We start from the raw sequence: 19980 nt of genomic DNA, 5'->3' as shown, positions 1-19980 counted from the left end.
CGCGTATTCATGGTCCGCCACACCTTTGCCCAAGTCTTCGTGTCAATCGCCCGCGGCGAACGGAGATAAAAAAAAGAGAATAAAGGTGTGCTTAACCAGGCAGAGAGGCAAACTGGCACGTGAGTATGGCATGATAAATAATAGAAATTCAAGTCAACCTTCAAGACTAAAAATAAACAGATAAACCATGTGGTATAGCAAACAAAGCTTTCAGCGCATATTCATAAACAAGACCTCTTTCCCACCAATCCCTCAGGCCATTCTCCAACCCGACCCCCAAAATAAAATGGAAATGAAAAAAAAAAAACAATAACCAAGCAAATTGGCCCCTTTATGACCACATCGTAATCCACGTGCGCTGCAAAAACGACTTGGAGGCCATCTCGCGCTTGAAGTTCTCCATCACGCCGCCATCCTCCCACTTTGCGCACTCGGCATCGATTTCAGCCTTGCCAGAGACCAGGTCTGCATCCTCGGGCGCAACCAGCGATGTCTTCTTGTAGTACTTCCAGCCAAAGAACAGAAGCAGCGAGTAGGGAACACAGAAGTAGCTGGTGATAAAGCCCTGAGTGTCCCAAGGCTTGAACTTGTCAAATCCAACAAAGACGATGGCTAGAGTGCCAATTAACAAGGAGACGTATGTGATGTAGGGGGTATAGGGGGCGACGTAGGGCAGGTCGGAGTCAGCAAGACCCTGGGCCTTGCGGGCACGGCTCCAACCAACGAAGACAATAACCATTCCGAGATATGTGGCGATGAGGCCGGTTGTAGTCAGATCGACGAACCAATAAAAGACGGTGATGGCCGAGTTGGAGCAGACGAGGAAGGTAATGGTGGTCAACAGAGAGACAATGCCGACGCAGTACAAGGGAACACCGGCGCTATTGCACTTGAGTAGGAAGCGGGGGGCTTGGCCGTCTGTGCAAGAGAAAGAGGCAATGTTAGTATAAAGCAGAAACGAGGAAGCTGGGACAGAGGGAAAACAAGAAAGGAAAAAGACTTACCACGCGCGAGACCGTAAAGAGTCCGCGAAGCCGAGTACAGGTAAGCGTTGCCGCAAGAGAGACCCGAAAGAAGGATACCCGCGTTCACCACATGGGGAAGGCCGCTGATGCCCAGGTTCACAATGCCAATGACCCAAGGGGAAGCTGCAGCACCAGGAAGACTACCATCGACAGCAGCCATCAGTGTAGGATCACGCGAGCTGCAAATGATGCCAACAGCAAATACACCAATGACGTAGAAGAACAGCAGGCGGTAGAAGATCAGCTGGGCAACACGGGGAATCGTGCGGCGGGGGTTCTGGATTTCGCCCATGGCCAGCGCAATCATGTCGGGACCGGCAACAGTGAAGCCAGCGTAAATGACAACTTTCCACCATCCGAGGAAGCGGCCTTCGGCGCCGTCAGAATGGTAGCTCTGCATGACACTTGTCTCCTTCCAGGCGCGGAACCCATAGGCATCGCCCCTGGGGTTTCCACCGACCATGGTGATGAAGGTCACAAACAGCAGGCCAATAAGCATGATGATCTTGGTCGAGGCCATGATGAACTCGGCTTCGCCATACCATTTGACGGCAATCACGTTGAGCAGAATGCAGATGACCATAGAAATGGCAATCCATACGCCGGGGTTAATTTCCGAGTCCCAATAGCCCATGATCGTAGCGACAGCCGAGTATTCTACACATACAAGCATGACCGAGGCGTAGAAATACGTCCAACCAATAGCAAAACCAAGAGCGGGATCAACGAAGCGGGCAGCAAGCTCGAAAATGGAGCCCTTGACGGGTAGGTAGGCGGCCATTTCAGCAACACACAGGTAGCTGGGCCAGACGAAGAGAACAGACCAAAAGATGTAACCGAGAACAAGAGACAGAGGACCAGCCTTGATGAGAACACCACCAATTCCGACGAACAGACCGGTGCCAATGGAGCCGCCAATAGCCATGAGCTGCACGTGGCGAGGAGACAGACCACGCTTGGTCTCCGTGAATTCTGACTTGGTAGCCCCAGCCTGCATCGAGGCTACCTCGGGGGACTTGACGCCCAGTTCAGATGAGCTACCCATAGTGAAGCAGTAACACAGATGACAATCAGGGAAAATTAAGATAGTAAGAGAGGTAGTTTTCTAGAAAGTAAAAGAGAAAGAAGGATCCTTGAGGACGAGGGGGATAGCGAGGAGAAAAAAGGAAGGAAAAAAAAAAAGAAAGAAAAAAGGAAAGAAGAGAGAGATGGTAGAGATGAAAGCCCAGCCTGAAGATGAGGAGAAATTCGAACGTCCAAAAGAATGGGGGTATCTCGTAGCATTATATCCTTCAAAAGGAAATGGGGACACGACGTTGATAGTAGGGTGATTCCATTTCCCCTAGTCTTCTCCATCCTCCCTCAAAGTCGATAGCGGAATATGGCTCCATTTCCCTTCCAACTCATTGCGAAGCATTTGAAGGAACAACCTTCATCCACTCGCCTTGGGACTGATTACAGCCCCATGTCTAGCACCAAGACTTAGCACCACCTACTGGCCAACAACGGGGCTTGGCTTTGCGATCAATCCACACGTCACATCAAGGCCGGGAGGGAGCACTGACAAAACACGGCCATCCCCAGTCAGAGCTAAAAGATAAAAGGCAGGGCAAACAAGGCGTGTTGCATGTTGATAGCGAGATGCGAAATTGATAGCTAGAAAAAAGCGCTCTAGAAGCTCGCATGCGCCGAAGAAGGCACTTACTTGTTAGGACTAGCCGTAGTGCGGCGTCTTACGCTGCGACTCTTGCAAAGGTTAGATCTTTTCTTATTTTCCAGGGCTCTATTATGTCTAGAAGCCGCCGATTATTATAAGCCCGTCCAAATGCGTCAGCAGCTTCGACGCTCGTCCCACCCCTCATACTCCATTGCTGCAGTCGCCTTCTGTTTTTTTGTCCCTCTCTCCATCTGACTTTGCCTTGGATCGCCTGGTTCTTCCATCGCTCCTATTTGCATTGTTCAGTGAGTCCGTATCTAGCAATGGAAGGTACGCCACGCACCAGGACTCGATCGAGTTTAGTCGAGGTAATTACCACAATTTTGCCCCGATAGTTGTTGCCCTGTTCAGCGCCAGCAGGCCCACCTCACCTCACCCCTCCCCTCCCCCCCGGAGTTGTCGCCCAGCATTCCAATCTCTGATAAACAGGTGCTCAAAATCAATATGTAACAGATCTTGGTCAACCGGATTCTGTAGAGTGGGAGGGAGGGGCGATTCATCTCATCCTATCTTTCTATCGTTGGCCTGACTCCTCTCCTCTAAAACAACAGGTAAGACAGTGAGGAGTCACCTAGCCTTTCCTAGTCCCAATGTCCTAGCTTTCAACTTTAACCTCTTATCTTCACGGCTTGCCCCTGTCGACATCTCTGTCGCCTCTTTTTCCCCATCAAGACTTAACGCCCTGTAGAACACTGGGCTATTAACCATTTATGGCCCTTGTAGGGGTACTTGGAGCACAGTACGAAAAATAAAGCCGGCGCACGCACCGAAGAGACGTCAAGGGTCCAGGGCTCAAACAAAAACTTGGAGATAAGAGAGAGGGGGGGGAGAGGGGGAGAGGGTGGAATTATCAACTGACAGGAAGAAGGGATCATCAAGAACTTGTAAAGCGAAAGGCGGCGCTGCCTTATTTGCCGCTCAATGATATCGAGCTGCTAGCAGTCGAAGGACTAATTCGGTGTGGATATGGTTCCCTCCACTTTCGGCGCCAATTAGCACTACAAATCTGTGTTCTTGCTGGCGGGCTTTCTCTCTCCTCTCCTCCTATTTTCCTTTCCTCTAGATACGGATGCCTTGCAGCGACCCAGCAACTCTACACCATACCATGGGCTTCAAGCATTTTCTGATACTGGCAACACTGGGCTTCGGCTCTGCCCACAAAGACCATCATCATGCACAGGCTAGCGATGACGCTCGTGCCGATATTTCCCTCGAGGAAAAATGGGGGACCGATGTAAGTTGCCACTGTAAACTTGCACTGCGCTTCATGTCCTAACTCACGCCTTTTTCTCTTGTCTTTTCTCAGTGGGGCTTTGCAGGTATCCAGACCTTTGCCCATCTGCCGCATGTCAAGTGCCTAGTCGAAGACAAGTACCCATTTGACATTGGTGTCATTGGCGTGCCCTTTGACACCTCCGTCAGTTATCGCCCTGGTATGTACTACGCAGTTGGCCGCCCCTGCCATTTCCCCTCTACTAACATAGCTTCACCCAAGGCACGCGATTTGGGCCTCGCGCACTGCGCTCTGGATCTTCCCGCCAGACGCCATTCCGGAGTTTCAACCACCGTGCGGGCATCAACCCTTACTCCTCGTGGGCTCGCATTGTTGATTGCGGCGACATGAACGTCTCTCCTTTTGACAATGGCCTTGCCCTGCGTCAGATGACCGAAGGCTACGCTGAGCTCTCCAAGCGCTCGCCTACAGCTCCGGTCCATACTGGGGGGCAAGCCCAAGCTAGTTTCACTTGGCGGAGACCATAGCATTGCGCTTCCTGCTTTGCGCGCCCTGAAAAGTGCATACGGCCGGCCCATCAATGTGCTCCATTTTGATGCCCACCTAGACACATGGCATCCTGCCAAGTACCCTTCTGTCTGGGTACCAATCCCTGCGCCAGGCGAGGCCTTTCCTCAGAGTTTCTTCACTCACGGTAGCTTCTTTTGGATGGCTCACAGCGAGGGCTTAATAGCCAATGGCTCCGTCCATGGAGGGATCCGCACACGCCTAGCTGGTGTTGATGATGCTGACTTTAGGGATGACACCGAGCAGGGGTGGTTTCGCATCCTGGCTGACGATATCGACGATATTGGCGTTGAGGGCGTCATCAACACTATCATGGAGCGCTTGGGCACTGAGAACCCTGTCTACTTGTCCGTTGATATCGACATTATCGAGCCTGGTCTGGCCCCTGGAACCGGAACGCCTGAGCCCGGCGGCTGGACAGCCAGAGAGTTCATCCGCATTCTCAGAGGTATTGAAGGTCTTAATGTTGTTGGTGCCGATATTGTGGAGGTTAGTCCTAGCTACGACGATGCTGGAGAGACAACGGCTCTTTTGGGTGCGCAAATTGCCTTTGAAATTATTACTAGCATGGTCAAGAAGGGCGTTGAGGCGGCAGGAGCGGCGACCGAGTCTCATGATGAGTTGTAACAAAAGTTAGCAGAGGCAAAATACAATGCACAAGATGATCATGACCCGTTAAAATGAAAGGACATATTAAGTGTATACGATGATGGCCAGGTAGGGTTAGGGTGGATGGTTGCGCTGATAAACACTGTTTTGCCACAAGCGGCTTGCCCGCTTTGTTAGCAAGTTGGTGGCTGAATGGGATAGGATGTGCCAGGCAAGCAGGTATCTGGTACCTAACACAGTGCCCATATTGTTTTCCCCTTCCTTTTACTCCTCTTACCCCCCCTCTTTCGCTTGGCTTCCCCAGACCCCCAGACGGGAAATAGCCTACCAGCATGCGTGAATAGTGACTGTCAGATTTGCGTTTCTTCACAGTTCGAGTGAGTGAGTGAGACCGATGAAGGGACGAGATTATCTATAATTTCTTGTCCTCTCTCGGAAAAAAGGGCGGCTTCTAGAAAACAAACCGAAGGTAAATACATAACAATATAGGGGCTTTTGTTCGTCTTGCTTCGAAGGGACTAGACTTGGGGCGTAGAAAGGGTCTCTACTCTATCCAGCGCACAAGTTGGAGTCACACCCAAGCATCATGGCCTTGGTTTTCCCCTCACCTAGCTTATTAATGCCCTTGCCCATGGTATTCAACCCCACGATCCTGTCAACCCGCGAGGCGAGGAAGCTCTGTCCTAGAAGGGAAGCTTCATGCATGACCTGAGAGCTTTGAGACTCGCAGGCTCGTCATCAGGCAGAAACTATGTGTAATAGAGTTTGCAAGCCCTTGGGCTAGCAGTTTCCCCAGCTTTTGAAGAGCAATGATTTGTAAACGGGGCCATGAGATTCTATGATTGGATGGACGGTTGGGCGGTTCTCAAACAACCAGGCTCGATACTAAAATGACTTCTCTTGTGTTCCAGTCCTTCAAGAGCGCGCAGATAGCCGGTTGTACGACCCACCGGGACTTGCTTAAAGAAAGTCGACTCTTTTTGGTGCTAACTAGTAGGAGAGGGCCTAAAACGGAAAAAGCTGTTGTTCAAGCCCACCAGGGACTCGAGTTATCCGGTTTAGGGTGGGATAATCTGACAGGGGAGCAAGGATATTGATATTGATACAACAACCCCAGCGCAGCCCAGATCAGATGGAATGCCGTTTGCCATGGTATTTGCCCAAAATCTATTAGTGGACCGGGTCCGTGCCGGTCCCAAAACCCATGGAACCGGGTATAATCCCGGTGTAGAAAGCACTAGCGGCTGCCCGCCCTAGCTTTAAGGCTGTCTAGTTTCCTCGCCCCTAGAAAAATGAAAGTTTCCGCCGGTTGAGTGTACGTTCATCTTAAACGCGAACGGGTTCCCTTCTACTCGCATCACTAGTACGGATTCACTGTCAATAATGGCTTTTTCTCGGACATTTTTGGTCATGGTCGCTCATATTACGATGAATACTGTGTAGTTCTGTTCTTTTATATGCACTAGCAAAGATACCGCCGCTCCATGTCATGTTATTTTTGTCATTTCTTATCTGAGGTTGACGGCGTTCCCCCCCAGGTGCTATCAAAGCTCTCAAACTGAAAGTCGCCCTGCAGAAAGGCCGTAAGCTCAGCGTCAAATAGCTCGTTGGGGAAAGAATGCATACCCTGGCTATGTGGCTGGCTAGAGTGTGGTTCGTATGATTGATGGACATGCAGATTTGAAGTCACATGTTGGTATTGCGTATTGGCTGCTGGACCATGGAATTGTGGTTGCTGTTGATGTCGGACCGGAAAGTGGAAAACGGTATCTGCGCTTTTGGATGTATTGGGTTCGCAATCGGATGCACCTTCCGGTCTTCTTTCCAATGGCAATGGGGTTTGGTTCTGCGACGATCCTTCCGCCGGGCTCTTGCCGTTAAGTGGAGTTGCTATTTGTTGCAGGCCCTTCTGCCACTTGGAACTCATGGGCCACGCTGGATGGAGCTCGCTCAGCACCTCCAACGCTCTATTTGCCATCGTCTCGGCGCGAGGGGCTAGCTCTGGGCAAAGACTAGGCGAGCGCCATAGATAGGAGGCTAGGGAGCCGCACATGTACACACAGAAGACAAGAATTTGCGGGAAGCCTTCCTCGGGGGTCCTCATAGAAAAGAATGCGTCGATCTGCTCGTGGAGGGACTGCACGTTGGTGAACAGTTCTGTTGCCATTTGTGCCCAGAATCCGTCTGGAGCATCCGGGTAGGTTTCCCGGGTCGAAGTTATTGGGATATTGGGGACCGGCTCGTCGGCGTCGGGGGCCATGCTAGGCGTTGACCCAGGCAAATTCTGGTCCGGCGGAGATGACGTCAGCGTTGCGAGCATATCCTCAAGGTAGATACGCCGACTAACAATATGGCTGAGTCGTATGACCATAGTCACAGCTAGATAAGCTAAATGCAGGCTCTCTGATTTCCAGCCCCGGAGATTCCACACCGAAAAGCAATGGTCCTGTGGCAGAGAGGCTTCCCATTCGTTTAATTCCGCTATCGTGCGTGCATACTCACTCGATGCATCCCATGGCGGCGCTTTGTTGATGCTGTGATCAGTGCGACAGGCACGGCGTGCCACCTTTCCCCAAAGCCCATGGACCTGGATGAGTGTTGCAAAGAGACAGCGCCGAGGAGAGTATACAAGACCAGGGTTAGCAATGCCTGGCGGGGTTCCGGCCATTGCCGCACGTTCTGTAGGGATATCGCCAAAGGCAAAGTCCTTTTCGTCGCAGGGCAAAAGCGTTGTGATGTCTTCTAGGGGGAAAGGCGCGGGGGTCTTGTATCCCGAGTGTAGGTTTTCCTGGCTCTGGATCATCCAAAACGTCCGTCGTGCACTTTCTGATTGCACAATTCGTTCGGCTGGTGCATGAGGCGGCAAGGCGTAGGATTCCTCGCAGTGAAGCTTCAGTAAAGCAGCCATTCTAACAGCAATTCCCATATCCATGCTGCTGCGATCCTTGTCGCCGTTCCCCCATTGCGATATGGCGAGCAAGAAGAACGCTTGGATACGTTCGAGCGACGGGAGATACATTTCTGTAGGAACCATTCGCCGCGATGCCTCGACAAAATAATCGGTCGCCTTGCGGGCACTCCCGTACCTCTGGACTAGCTTGGGAGTGAAGCGTGCGGAAATGCAGAGAATGCAGCAGAGAAGGAAGGTGCTGACATCTTCAGACGGCCGTATTAGCCGTTCCAAAAAGATCGACTTGGGGATAAAGCCAAGCTGGAAGTAGGAGGTGACAAATATGCGGCAGCCTTCAACCACTTCATCGATGGGTGGGAGGAGAGACCTTGCGTCAGAGGACCCCGGCAGATCAGGGAAACGTGAGATCGGCGCAGCAGCGGCAGGTGGCCGGGGAGGGCGACTGCACGGGTAGCTAGCGGGAGCTACCGCTGAAGAGTAGAGCCCGTCACTTTGAGTAGATATAGATACGGCCTTCTCGGTATTGGTATCGCTAGAAGAATTTACAACAGACTCTGGGGCTGCCGCTGAAGCGGTTCCTTTTTTAGCTTCGGTTCGCTGAGCCGTGTTAGCAGCCGTTGTTCTTCGCCGGAACTGCCGGTCTACATCCTTCTCCCCGCGCTTTGGGAAGCTGCATTGCGCCTCAACCAAGCCGCCAATTAGCTTGCAGGCTTGGCAGGGTGGGGCTGGATGATCATGGACACATTTGGATCGCAGTCGCCGGCAACGGCCACAGGCAACAGTGCCTCGACGTCGGACAGGCTTTGCGAGAGGCGTGGGCGGCTGAGGCTGGGACGGAGGGCGAAATTCGGCTTTGGTTTCGGCTTGGGGTCCGACCGCTGCGACAGAGCCCGAAGGCGAATTACATGCGGGCGTAAGTGTAGATATAATAGATGCAGGTGCGGATTCAGGCGCGGATTCAGGTGTGGTGGATGCAGGTGCGGATGCAGGTACGGATGCAGGCGCGGATGCAAGTGCAGAGGCTAGGGCTTGTCTTTTGATGGGAGGCTTCTGAACTGCGGCACCATAGTCGTTGGTGTCACTTCGGCTAGTGGGACAATTTGCCATGGAGCGGGCAAACAAAAGCGAACGGGCAACAGCAAAGAAACATAAGCAGGTTATCAAGCCAAACAGGCAAAATATGCAAGACAGATGGGATTATTTGAGGCAAGCGTCATTTTTTTCTCACCCTTGGCTAGTTTCCGGCAAGATTCCGGCACTTAACCCTTGTTTCTTTTCAGGGTTACGTCACTATGCAGTGCAGGGCAAGCGACTTGAGAACTCCCACAATCAATGTCAAATGTCAGATCTGTTAATGAAAGTGAAGTCTAAAGTGGAGTTTTCCGTTCAGTGCCTTCCGGCTCCATGCAGAGCAATAACCTGTTTCGTTGGAGGATTTGTGGTGATCTTGGTTCTAGAAAACCTGCACCTTCCTTTTGCAGCACTGTCTTTGAGAGTGCCGTGGTGCCGAGGGTCAAGATGATCTGGAAGCACCGAGTCATTTACTACGAAGCACTGATATAGGCGCATGCATGTACATGTTACGTTTACTTTACTTTGAATCATGTGCAACCATGTGTTCAGCGGTGGTGTCTGCTTCTATCTCTATCTGTGGCAATGGTCCTAGCAGATGAAAAACCCCGACTCGTACGACCCACTTTTGATTTATCAGAGATGGACACTATGAGAAGATGGTGTGGTGCAATTTTGCGCACATAATTACCTGGAAGCTGAGCACTTTTCTTTCGCTCGTGTCTGGGCCGATGTTGGTAACTTCAACTTCATCATAGTCGCCACTCCAGTTTTGACGCTGGCTACGTGTGACATCGGCTTCCGGAGCCTCCCACATCGCGTCGACCCCATTGACAAAGCTGCGTGTCATCTGCATCCGACAGTACCGCTTGTTGTCACAGTGCAGTGCAGAGCGCTTCATGCAGAGTTAAGCTGATTTATCAAGACCAAAAGTTTGAAGTTTCCACTATCTTTAACCCGCCAGCGCGCCTGCTCATACCTCATCGGCAATCTGTTGATATGGGTGTCACCATTTTATTAGCCTCGACAGCCCTCCAAATCCCTTCGTTACTACTCATCGCAGTAGCTATTGCTGTGATATCTATTTTGCGCTACTTTCTCCCTTGTCGCCGAACATGCCATCTTCCATTGCCCCCTGGGCCGCCTGGAGAGCCTGTTATCGGCCACCTTCGGATCATTCCTACTGATAACCCGGAGTATGCCTACATGGAATGGGGCCGGGAGCTCAAATCCGACATCCTCTCATTCCGCGTTCTTGGCCAACCTATTATCGTTCTCAATTCTGTGACTGCTGCTGTCGATCTTCTTGATAAGCGAGGGGCCAACTTCTCGGACCGGCCACGGTTCATTCTCTTCGAAGAAATGGGCTGGGGAAGAATATTAAGCTTTCTGCCATGGGGCCCGAAGTTTCGACAGCATCGCAAAATGCTGCAAAGATCGTTTCAGAAGTCCTCTATCATAGGGTACCGTAGCCTGCAAGAGTCAGAGGCTGCAATTCTCCTGCGTTCATTTGTTTCCAGCCCGTCTACGTGGGAAAATTCTCTTCGCCGCTACGCGACGGCAATTGTTTTAAGGGCCGGCTTTGGAATACCCCTACTTTCCAAAGACTCGCCATGGATCACCATTGCTGAGGATGCTAGCTATGCACTGGGTCATGGTGGGGCACCAGGAGGGACACCAGTTGACTTTTTTCCGTTTTTGCGATTCTTACCGTCCATGTTTCATGATCGTAGCTTAAAGTTTGCCCATGACTGGCGCTGGGCTATCAAAAAAATACATGATGCCCCTTTTGCTGCAGTGACTGCCCTGGCACCTGGCGAACGCCAGCCGTCACTCATCACCACGCTGCTAGCCCAGAGGCAGATGGAGATAGATGCAGGCCAGACACCAACCCTAGATGAAGCTGATATCAAGGGCGCAGCAGCTGCAGTTTACGCAGCAGGGCAAGACACAACCTGGAGCACGTTAGTTGTCTTTATCCTTGCCATGGTCCTTCGGCTAGATATACAGAGAAAAGCACAAGCAGAGCTAGACAAGGTCGTAGGTCGTGGGCGCCTTCCCACATTTGCAGACCGCCCCTCCCTGCCATACCTCGATCTTGTATTGCAAGAGACTTTGCGATGGATCCCCGTGTCTCCCTTGGGCGTTCCTCATCGATCTCTCAAAGATGAAATTTACCGTGGCTATTTGATCCCAGCCGGCTCGTATGTCTTTGCAAACGCCCGCGCCATGACCCATGATCCCGCAGTATACTCCGATCCAGAAACATTCAATCCGGACCGGTACCTGCCGCGATCCGAGGGTGGCTCCGATGAGCCGCTTCCGAACGGGCATTTTGGGTTTGGTCGTAGAGTGTGTATTGGGAAGCATCTCGGCGAGGCCAGTGTGTGGATTGCCATGGCCAGCATATTGAGCACCATGTCGATTGAACGAGAGACATGTGAGAAAGGATTCGAGATAATCCCCCCTGTAAAGCTGACCAACGGGCTCACTAGCCATCCGCAATATTTCCCATGTAGAATAAGATTACGGGAACAGGGAACCGAGGACATCATAGGGATATGAAGAGCCTGCGCCTGGAATTACGGCAGACTGGGTTTTCGGTGGCTGTGAAGAACTTTATACTCTACTAAAATATGTGGTTCCAAGATTCTTAACAAGCCATCGGGCTGAACAGAAAAAAGAAGAGATAGATTGTAGCTCGGTACTGATCGCTGTTGGAAAGGAGCTAGCTAAGAATTAACTACTGTCTAGTGAAATGCGTCTTGTTTCGCTTAATTTCTACACGTCCAAGTTATGCGACCAGTATGGCTGTATGAACGTAGCCTGTCCATGACAACTTCACTCAGAACAACATCGGGTGAATACATGATAAAGATAGATGGCACACAATGTTATGAAGAGATTTAGAACTTGGTCTTTAATTAATTCGAATCACAAGCATATCTTACAAGACTTATGGATCAGCCTAACATCACACGATGCTCATTGTATATAAAACTGTAGCATACACAGAACTCTCTTGAAAGAAAGAGAGATGATTGGATTTTGAATAAAAGCAGTATTAATAATAGCCAATAACGTAATAGACCAGTGAGTAGAATACTCCATTCAGATTTCCACACTTCCATCTTTCAAACCACCAATAATATCTTCAAATTCTAAAGAAGCCAATCTCGTACTATCAAACAAACCCAAAACTCAGTATTTGTTGGTTGAGCTACATGGAGGATAAGTATTGTAGAGAATCTGCCTTCAGTCGGATTAACACTGGGTAAACCCGAGCATAGATACGATACTCCAGCTTAGTTGTGCATGATCAAAGAACTCAACCCTTTAGAAAAAGGAACAAAAAGACAAGCTTCACCTCACCGATTCGATCATTTTGTATACCAGCACGGTTCCACGTGTGGTTGTACAGGATCACGAGTGACTTCACAAGTGACAAAGCTGCATTCAGTAGATTATTCTGACACTGATCAGTTCTTGGTAGAGTTCTGAACGGCAAGGTTCCGGAATTCCAACAAGACAACTTTCAAAGCAAATTTGCAACAACGATTCTGTGACGAAAAACCCCCCTCGACAAGATCCCCCAAATCATGAGCGGCAAGGACGGTCAAGACAGCCCCGAGACACGTGCAGCTCTCTTCAGTCAGCCATCCGAGATGCCAGGCAGACAGGCCACGACGCAGATGGGCTCATCGCTCACGAAGGATGAGAGCGTCAAGGCGGTACAAGACATCATCGATATACCGGACACTCACTAGATCAGGGATGGACAGGCGCGCGACATGCTGGTCGACGAGTTTGGCGACTGGACGGTCGATGACTGGAGAGACCTGGGCGGCAAGTATTACCTCCTTCGCTCCAGCCTTATTCTCCATGGCCTTTACGTCCCTCATCACCGGACCACTAGTTCGATCATGAACTCAATCGCAGTGGCCTCGCGCCCTGTCGATAAGTGGACCGATGACATGATGAAGCAGTACGCGGAGATCCCAACAGTGTTCACGGGCAACAGCGCACTGCAGGAGCGTCTCATCAAGAGGAAGGTCCCTCAGGACTTGTGGAATGTAAGCTACTAGACCCCCGACGCCGAGGCACAGGGCGGTCGTCCTACCCAGGAAGGGGCGCTCCGTGATGGATAGGCCAAGCAAGGCAAGGCGACGAAGGGGACGCAGGACGTGCGTGACGAGTACCGGCAGGGGAGCACCGCGATGGCGGACAAGGCCGAAGGAAATGCGACCAGTCGCTCGATGGAAGGCGTCGCGACAGTGCTGGAGCAGGAGCTCGGCCTGGGCGTGGAGCAGGAGAAGACTGGTGGCACGGACTTTGCTGATTTCAAGTACCGTCCCCCGTCGTCGCGCAACAACGCCTACGAGATTGAGCAGCGCAAGCTCATCGGTGTGCTGGAAAAGGCATGGCCCAAGGAGAATCAATACTCCGGCACGATGGACACGGCGAGCCTCTGGCTTCGATTTCGGTCATTCGTCAACAAATGCAACCAGCTTGGCTTGGAGGAGCACTACCTGCACGACGCACTCGCACTGACCTGCATGATGGCGGCCGGCAACGTGCGTGACTACTGTGTGGAGCTGGTCCTCATGACAGCTGCGACAGACTGGAAGTCGGTGATGATTCAGATGGGGCAGAGGTTCGAGAGCGAGGGGATGAAGCTGGCGCGCGACAACCGCTGGCTGTAGTACACTTTGGCCGAGTTAATCCGCGATAAGGGTGACGGCAGGCCGATGCACGAGATAGTCTTTGCGTACTACGAGTGCCTGGAGAGTGGACAGCGGTCTGTCTCCTCCGTCTACCACGGACACCCCTACAATGTCTATTTACAATATGTACACCTATAATGTTATGGGGGAAACACCAATGGGAGATAGATAGGGATGCCAGGGTTTCGCCTACAGGTGGCCTTGGAAACAGGCTAGGAGATAATCAGAGATTAAACATTAAGGAGGAAAACGGGAATAGCTATCAAAATCAGTTGGATGAGTGAGAAGTTTTTATCTCAGTTTCTGTAGAATAGATCTTAAATGTTGAACCAGTTGGGTTATTAAAGGGTTTAAGTCCATGCTACGTCCTGAATTCACGATAGGGTGTCAATCCTGTCATGTGTTCAGCCACAATAGGTTTGGACAAGCCACTTAACATATATTCCGCGCCACGCAACAGTCTCAGTGGGGCTGATTCAGTGGCGTTTTGGTGGGTCTTGTGTCACCTCCACTTCACAAGCTCAACCCTAACATTGAATGATCTGTCACATTAGCAAGCATGCGATGCTACCCTACACCATATCATGATTACGGAGAAAACAACTACTGCGCTTACTGGTTGGGCATCAACGAGTCCCCGACATGTAGCTAATAGTCTGAAGATACTTGGGGTGGCTTGTTTAGGCTTGAAGAGGTACGAATTAAACTTTTAGGCGCAATCAGTTTCGAATAACAGTGTTTTTCTCTTTGCTGAACTCAATTCTCCTGTGCACTCCTTGCTACTCGTTTCTTACATAATTGAGCTCGCATCTAGAAAGTCAAGATCAGAGCTATCTTACACCGACTAGCCGTGACCAACTACCTATTGATGCTTTTTCTCTTCATGTGCCTTGTTCATCTCAATCAACTTCTTTAATTTCTTCAACCTTATCACATTCATCGCATCACTATGGACTCTTCTACGCCGCAAACCACTGGCCTGCCGGTGTGGCTTCTGTCTCTCGGTACGTTTTCTAATGTGTTGATACTAGATTACTATCATGTCGCTAACTGCAACAGATGGCGGTGGTGTCTGTGGGCTGTCTAGCTTGCTCATACTCGAAAAAATCATGGAATGCATCCGGAAGTCAGAAGGTTTATCTGAAGTACCAAGACCCTGTGACAGGTTTGACTTGATTGGCGGGACGGGAACGGGAGGGTATGACATTGCCTAGCTGTGAGTACGCATTAGAGAATCTTCGCTAATAATCTTCGTACAGGATCATTGCGATTATGCTCGGCCGACTGAAAATGAGCATCGACAAATCGATTAAAGAGTATAAAAGCCTTGCCAGCGAAATATTTATCCCAGAGCCAACACCCTCATCTACAACACCTACGAGTGCCTTTTCAGCTACAAGATTGGAGGCCGTTATCAAACGAATGATTCGCAACAACTGCAGTGACCCAAACTGCCTGCAGCGAAAGACGGATGGACATATTACTGGCACTGACGGATGTCCCCATGGAGACATGTTGTTGGCAGATGATAATTGCACGAAGACGTAGGTACTACGAAAACAGGCCTACAAGGCATAAAAAGTCTCAACATAACTAATGTTCCATGTTAATGTAGTGCTGTGCTGGCAATGACTAAAGCCAATATCGAAACCCGACCAACGTTCTTAACAACATATGACACCCCTGGACACCTCACAGACTGCAAGGTTTGGCAGGCGGCCAGAGCTACCTCTGCAGCGATCACCCTCTTTGACCCAATCAAACTTGGTCGCGACGGAATTGAGTTCATTGATGCCAGCTATGGCTACAACAACCCATGTGAAGTTCTTATTTCGGAGGCCGGAAGGCAGTTTCCCGGTAGACACATCATGATATTGAGTATTGGAACAGGCGTCGACGATGTTGTTGAAATGAGCGATTCGAGAGGTTCTGTGCTTGAAGCACTCAGGAAGATGGCCACTAGCTCTAAGCAGACCGACTTGCGGCTCGAAGAAAAGTATAACAGCCCTGGAGTCTACCGGAGATTCAATGTTGAAATTGGCCTGCGAGACAACAAAGTTTTAGACCGCGAGATATTTGGCAATATCTCGGCGCACACTATGAACTACCTCAAAGAGAAAGCGCGATCTGTTGACCAGTTTGTGTCCACCTTCACCAGGAGTGGTGTTTCTCAGCTCAAAGCCCAGCACGATGAAAACGACAACAAATGCCTTTCAGATCTTTATATTACCGATCCCTCCACAGACAAGAAGGATATTGAAAGCAGGAAGGGTGGTTTGCTGAAAGAGTCGTATCTATGGATTCTCAGCCACAAGAACTTCCAGCAGTTCCTCATTGAAAGCGAATCCCCAATCCTCTGGATCAAGGGAGACCCTGGAAAGGGCAAGACAATGCTCCTCTGTGGCATCATCGATGAGTTAGAGCGAGCCAGTCAGACGTCTCTATCCTACTTCTTTTGCCAAGCTACCAACGATCAGGTCAACACAGCTACCTCAGTGCTGCGAGGCCTAATCTACCATGTGGCATACCGTAATCCACATCTTACCAGGCATATCCGGAACAAGTACGACCGCAAGAAGGATATGTTCAACAGTCCAGGTGCTTGGCATGACCTATGCGAAATACTCACCTCTATGTTGAATGACCCGAGCCTGAAAAACCCCATCCTGATTGTTGATGCCTTGGATGAGTGTAGTACGAGACAGAAAGACCTCCTTGAATTCATCGCCAGGCCTTCCCGCGCCAAATGGATTGTGTCAAGCCGCAACTCGCCAGATATCGAAGAGGTCTTGAATGACGCAGAGCAAAAGGTCAAGATACATCTGGAAATAAATGAAGAATCAGTTTCTGCAGCGGTCAACTCTTTCATCGATTTCAAGGTGGATCAGCTTGCACACAAAAAGAAGTACAACAGGGAGATGAAGGATGCTGTCTCGGAACATTTACGCTTGAATGCTGACGGCACTTTCCTCTGGGTATCCCTGGTGTGTCATGAGCTTTCCAATTGTCGAAAACGGCAAACCCTAAACAAACTGATGTCGTTTCCTCCTGGGCTTGACGCACTATATGAGAGAATGGTGCAACAGATCGTTGATTCTGATGATGCACAAATCTGCAAGGATATTCTGGCTCAAGTCTTTGTTGCATACTGGCCTCTGACTTTGGAAGAACTATGTGTCCTTGTTGAGTCGCTTGAAAGCGAGTCAAAGCCGGATGTGGAAGAGCTCATCGCCCTATGCGGGTCCTTCTTGACTATTTATGACAACGTCATTTCTTTCGTCCATCAGTCAGCCATGGACTATTTCCAAGACAAAGCTTTAGGCAAGATTCTGCCTTTCGGAATTCAACACCAGCACCAGACTATCTTTTCACGATCACTTGATGTCCTTCACAAAGAACTACGGCGTGACATGTACAACCTAACAGCGCCTGGATGCCTCATTGAGGAAGTCTCAGTCCCTCAGCCTGATCCGTTGGCCGCTATCGAATATTCTTGCCTCTTCTGGGTTGACCATCTTAACGATTCATCAGCAAATGGGATGGTCAGCAAAAACGACAAGATCTTAGCCTTTCTAAGTGAGAAGTACCTTCAGTGGCTGGAGGCACTTAGTCTCTTAAGAGGCATTTATTTTGCGGGAAGAGCGATGGAAAAGCTAAAGTTATACTCGGTAAGTTACTTTATACAAATGATGGAGTCTTCGATAGAACAAAATCTGACATTTTGTAACAGGAGAAAGCACCTGAAAATTTGCGAGACCTCGTAAACGACGCTCACCGATTTTTCATGTTTCATGCGGGAGTTATTGAGCTTGCCCCACTGCAAGTTTATATCTCAGCTCTCATATTCAGCCCTACAAACAGCTTGATAAGACGAATGTTTAGCCATGAAGAGCCAGACTGGTTCGAGCTAAAGCCAAAAGTTGAAGGAAACTGGGATGCTTGTCTTCGAACCCTTGAGGGCCATGAAAGCGTTGTGTCATCAGTGGTCTTCTCAAATGATGGACAGCGACTGGCATCAGGGTCTTCTGACGAGACAGTCAAGATCTGGGATGCGTCTTCTGGTGCGTGTCTGCAGACTCTTGAGGGCCATGATGCCTGGGTGACATCAGTGGTCTTCTCAAATGATGGACAGCGACTGGCATCAGGGTCGGATGACGAGACAGTCAAGATCTGGGATGCGACTTCTGGTGCGTGTCTGCAGACTCTTGAGGGCCATGAAAGCGTTGTGACATCAGTAGTCTTCTCAAATGATGGACAGCGACTGGCATCAGGGTCGAATGACGAGACAGTCAAGATCTGGGATGTGACTTCTGGTGCGTGTCTGCAGACTCTTGAGGGCCATACTTGGCATGTGACATCAGTAGTCTTCTCAAATGATGGACAGCGACTGGCATCAGGGTCGAATGACGAGACAGTCAAGATCTGGGATGCGACTTCTGGTGCGTGCCTGCGGACTCTCGAGGGCCATCAAGAATATGTGACATCAGTGGTCTTCTCAAATGATGGACAGCGACTGGCATCAGGGTCTACTGACGATACAGTCAAGATCTGGGATGCGACTTCTGGTGCGTGTCTGCGGACTCTCAAGGGCCATGGTAGCTACGTGACATCTGTGGTCTTCTCAAATGATGGACAGCGACTGGCATCAGGGTCTGGGGACAAGACAGTCAAGATCTGGGATGCGACTTCTGGTGCGTGTCTGCAGACTCTTGAGGGCCATGGTAGCGACGTGTTATCAGTGGTCTTCTCAAATGATGGACAGCGACTGGCATCAGGGTCTTCTGACTTCACAGTCAAGATCTGGGATGCGACTTCTGGTACGTGTCTGCAGACTCTTGAGGGCCATACTTTGTCTGTAGCATCAGTAGTCTTCTCAAGCGATGGACAGCGACTGGCATCAGGGTCAGAAGACAAGACAGTCAAGATCTGGGATGCGACTTCTGGTGCGTGTCTGCGGACTCTCGAGGGCCATGGTAGCTACGTGACATCTGTGGTCTTCTCAAATGATGGACAGCGACTGGCATCAGGGTCAGAAGACAAGACAGTCAAGATCTGGGATGCGACTTCTGGTGCGTGTCTGCAGACTCTCGAGGGCCATGGTAGCTACGTGACATCTGTGGTCTTCTCAAATGATGGACAGCGACTGGCATCAGGGTCCGAAGACAAGACAGTCAAGATCTGGGATGCGACTTCTGGTGCGTGTCTGCGGACTCTCGAGGGCCATCAAGAACACGTGACACCAGCGGTGTTCTCAACTAGCGCTCAGCCACCGGTATCGCCACCATTCCCTGACCAACCTTCTTCTCGTTACTCCAAATTTGACACCTACTGTATTAGTGGTGATTATGTTTGGGTTTTGCAGAACCAAAAAAGGGCCCTTTGGCTACCACCATCTTATCGACCTTGGAGGTCAGCCATAACACGGCAAACACTTGCGTTGGGCACTTTCTCCGGGCGTATCACCGTCATGCGATTTAGATCCATTGGCTAGGGTCACCAGCCTTCGGCCAAAATCTCAAACTCCATCATCCGCCGAGAATGCCGAAGCAAGAATTTCACCCTTTAGTAAACTATTCCCATTAATTGCTTCACTACACCAGATTCTACGTCCCAATTGTCGATTCACATCATGGAAGTCTTTTCATCACATTATCCCATTATATCAGCTTCCTAGCCAATCTATCCTCAGTTGAAAACTACTTACACGTACGTTCATGTCATAATTGTTCAACAGCTCTTGTAGTCTTCCCATTTTTTGTGTGAGTCTAGCTCTTCCTCCTGATTCAAGAGTTGCCATTGTTCGTCATGTACATGCTAACAATGAGATGCCTCTAGGCATGGGTCGCACGTTTCCCGCGTTCGCCGGGCCATTTCCCTCATCAAATGTTTCTTGTCCTTCCACCATCCTGCCATCAAATGCTAAAGCATGCAATAATTCTCACACTTCGAAGTCATGATAATAATGCAAATAGGCCAGGTCTCCAGACGAATTTTAGGAGATGTAATATCTCACTTCCTCCCTCTTAGCTTCTCAAGGTTATCTACAATATATGGAAAATAGTAAGATCTTTCTTCATGGAATTCACCATGTTGATAAAACCATTGCCTCTCATGTGAAGATC

The 19980-nt window shown here is 50.1% G+C and overlaps 6 protein-coding genes across 6 annotated transcripts; 4 read left to right on the top strand and 2 right to left on the bottom strand.

Moving 5' to 3' along the window:
* Positions 1 to 331: 331 nt before the first annotated feature.
* Positions 332 to 2070, bottom strand: HOO65_021173 (putative proline-specific permease put4; the record flags this gene model as incomplete). Its single annotated transcript, XM_071006655.1, has 2 exons — positions 332 to 918; positions 1005 to 2070. 2 exons carry the CDS (start codon positions 2068 to 2070, stop codon positions 332 to 334), a joined length of 1653 nt encoding a protein of 550 aa, XP_070861811.1.
* Positions 2071 to 3847: 1777 nt separating this feature from the next.
* HOO65_021172 (putative agmatinase 2) lies at positions 3848 to 5170 on the top strand (the record flags this gene model as incomplete). Its single annotated transcript, XM_071006807.1, has 4 exons — positions 3848 to 3976; positions 4049 to 4175; positions 4238 to 4480; positions 4584 to 5170. 4 exons carry the CDS (start codon positions 3848 to 3850, stop codon positions 5168 to 5170), a joined length of 1086 nt encoding a protein of 361 aa, XP_070861810.1.
* Positions 5171 to 6653: 1483 nt separating this feature from the next.
* Positions 6654 to 9170, bottom strand: HOO65_021171 (putative transcriptional regulatory protein; the record flags this gene model as incomplete). Its single annotated transcript, XM_071000271.1, has 1 exon — positions 6654 to 9170. One exon carries the CDS (start codon positions 9168 to 9170, stop codon positions 6654 to 6656), a length of 2517 nt encoding a protein of 838 aa, XP_070861809.1.
* Positions 9171 to 10133: 963 nt separating this feature from the next.
* HOO65_021170 (O-methylsterigmatocystin oxidoreductase) lies at positions 10134 to 11699 on the top strand (the record flags this gene model as incomplete). Its single annotated transcript, XM_071000270.1, has 1 exon — positions 10134 to 11699. One exon carries the CDS (start codon positions 10134 to 10136, stop codon positions 11697 to 11699), a length of 1566 nt encoding a protein of 521 aa, XP_070861808.1.
* Positions 11700 to 12733: 1034 nt separating this feature from the next.
* Positions 12734 to 13837, top strand: HOO65_021169 (uncharacterized protein; the record flags this gene model as incomplete). The annotated part of the gene is made up of 3 exons (XM_071006886.1): positions 12734 to 12865; positions 12917 to 13207; positions 13283 to 13837. The coding sequence occupies 3 exons, from the start codon at positions 12734 to 12736 to the stop codon at positions 13835 to 13837; spliced, it is 978 nt and encodes a 325-aa protein (XP_070861807.1).
* Positions 13838 to 14807: 970 nt separating this feature from the next.
* Positions 14808 to 19349, top strand: HOO65_021168 (Vegetative incompatibility protein HET-E-1; the record flags this gene model as incomplete). Its single annotated transcript, XM_071006284.1, has 5 exons — positions 14808 to 14862; positions 14918 to 15056; positions 15118 to 15402; positions 15474 to 17526; positions 17589 to 19349. 5 exons carry the CDS (start codon positions 14808 to 14810, stop codon positions 19347 to 19349), a joined length of 4293 nt encoding a protein of 1430 aa, XP_070861806.1.
* Positions 19350 to 19980: the final 631 nt, after the last annotated feature.

This window comes from Ceratocystis lukuohia (assembly GCF_044167205.1).
Source record: "Ceratocystis lukuohia strain C4212 chromosome Unknown Supercontig2_pilon, whole genome shotgun sequence".
NCBI classification, from domain to species: domain Eukaryota; kingdom Fungi; phylum Ascomycota; class Sordariomycetes; order Microascales; family Ceratocystidaceae; genus Ceratocystis; species Ceratocystis lukuohia.
This window is presented reverse-complemented; position numbering and strand designations above follow the sequence as displayed.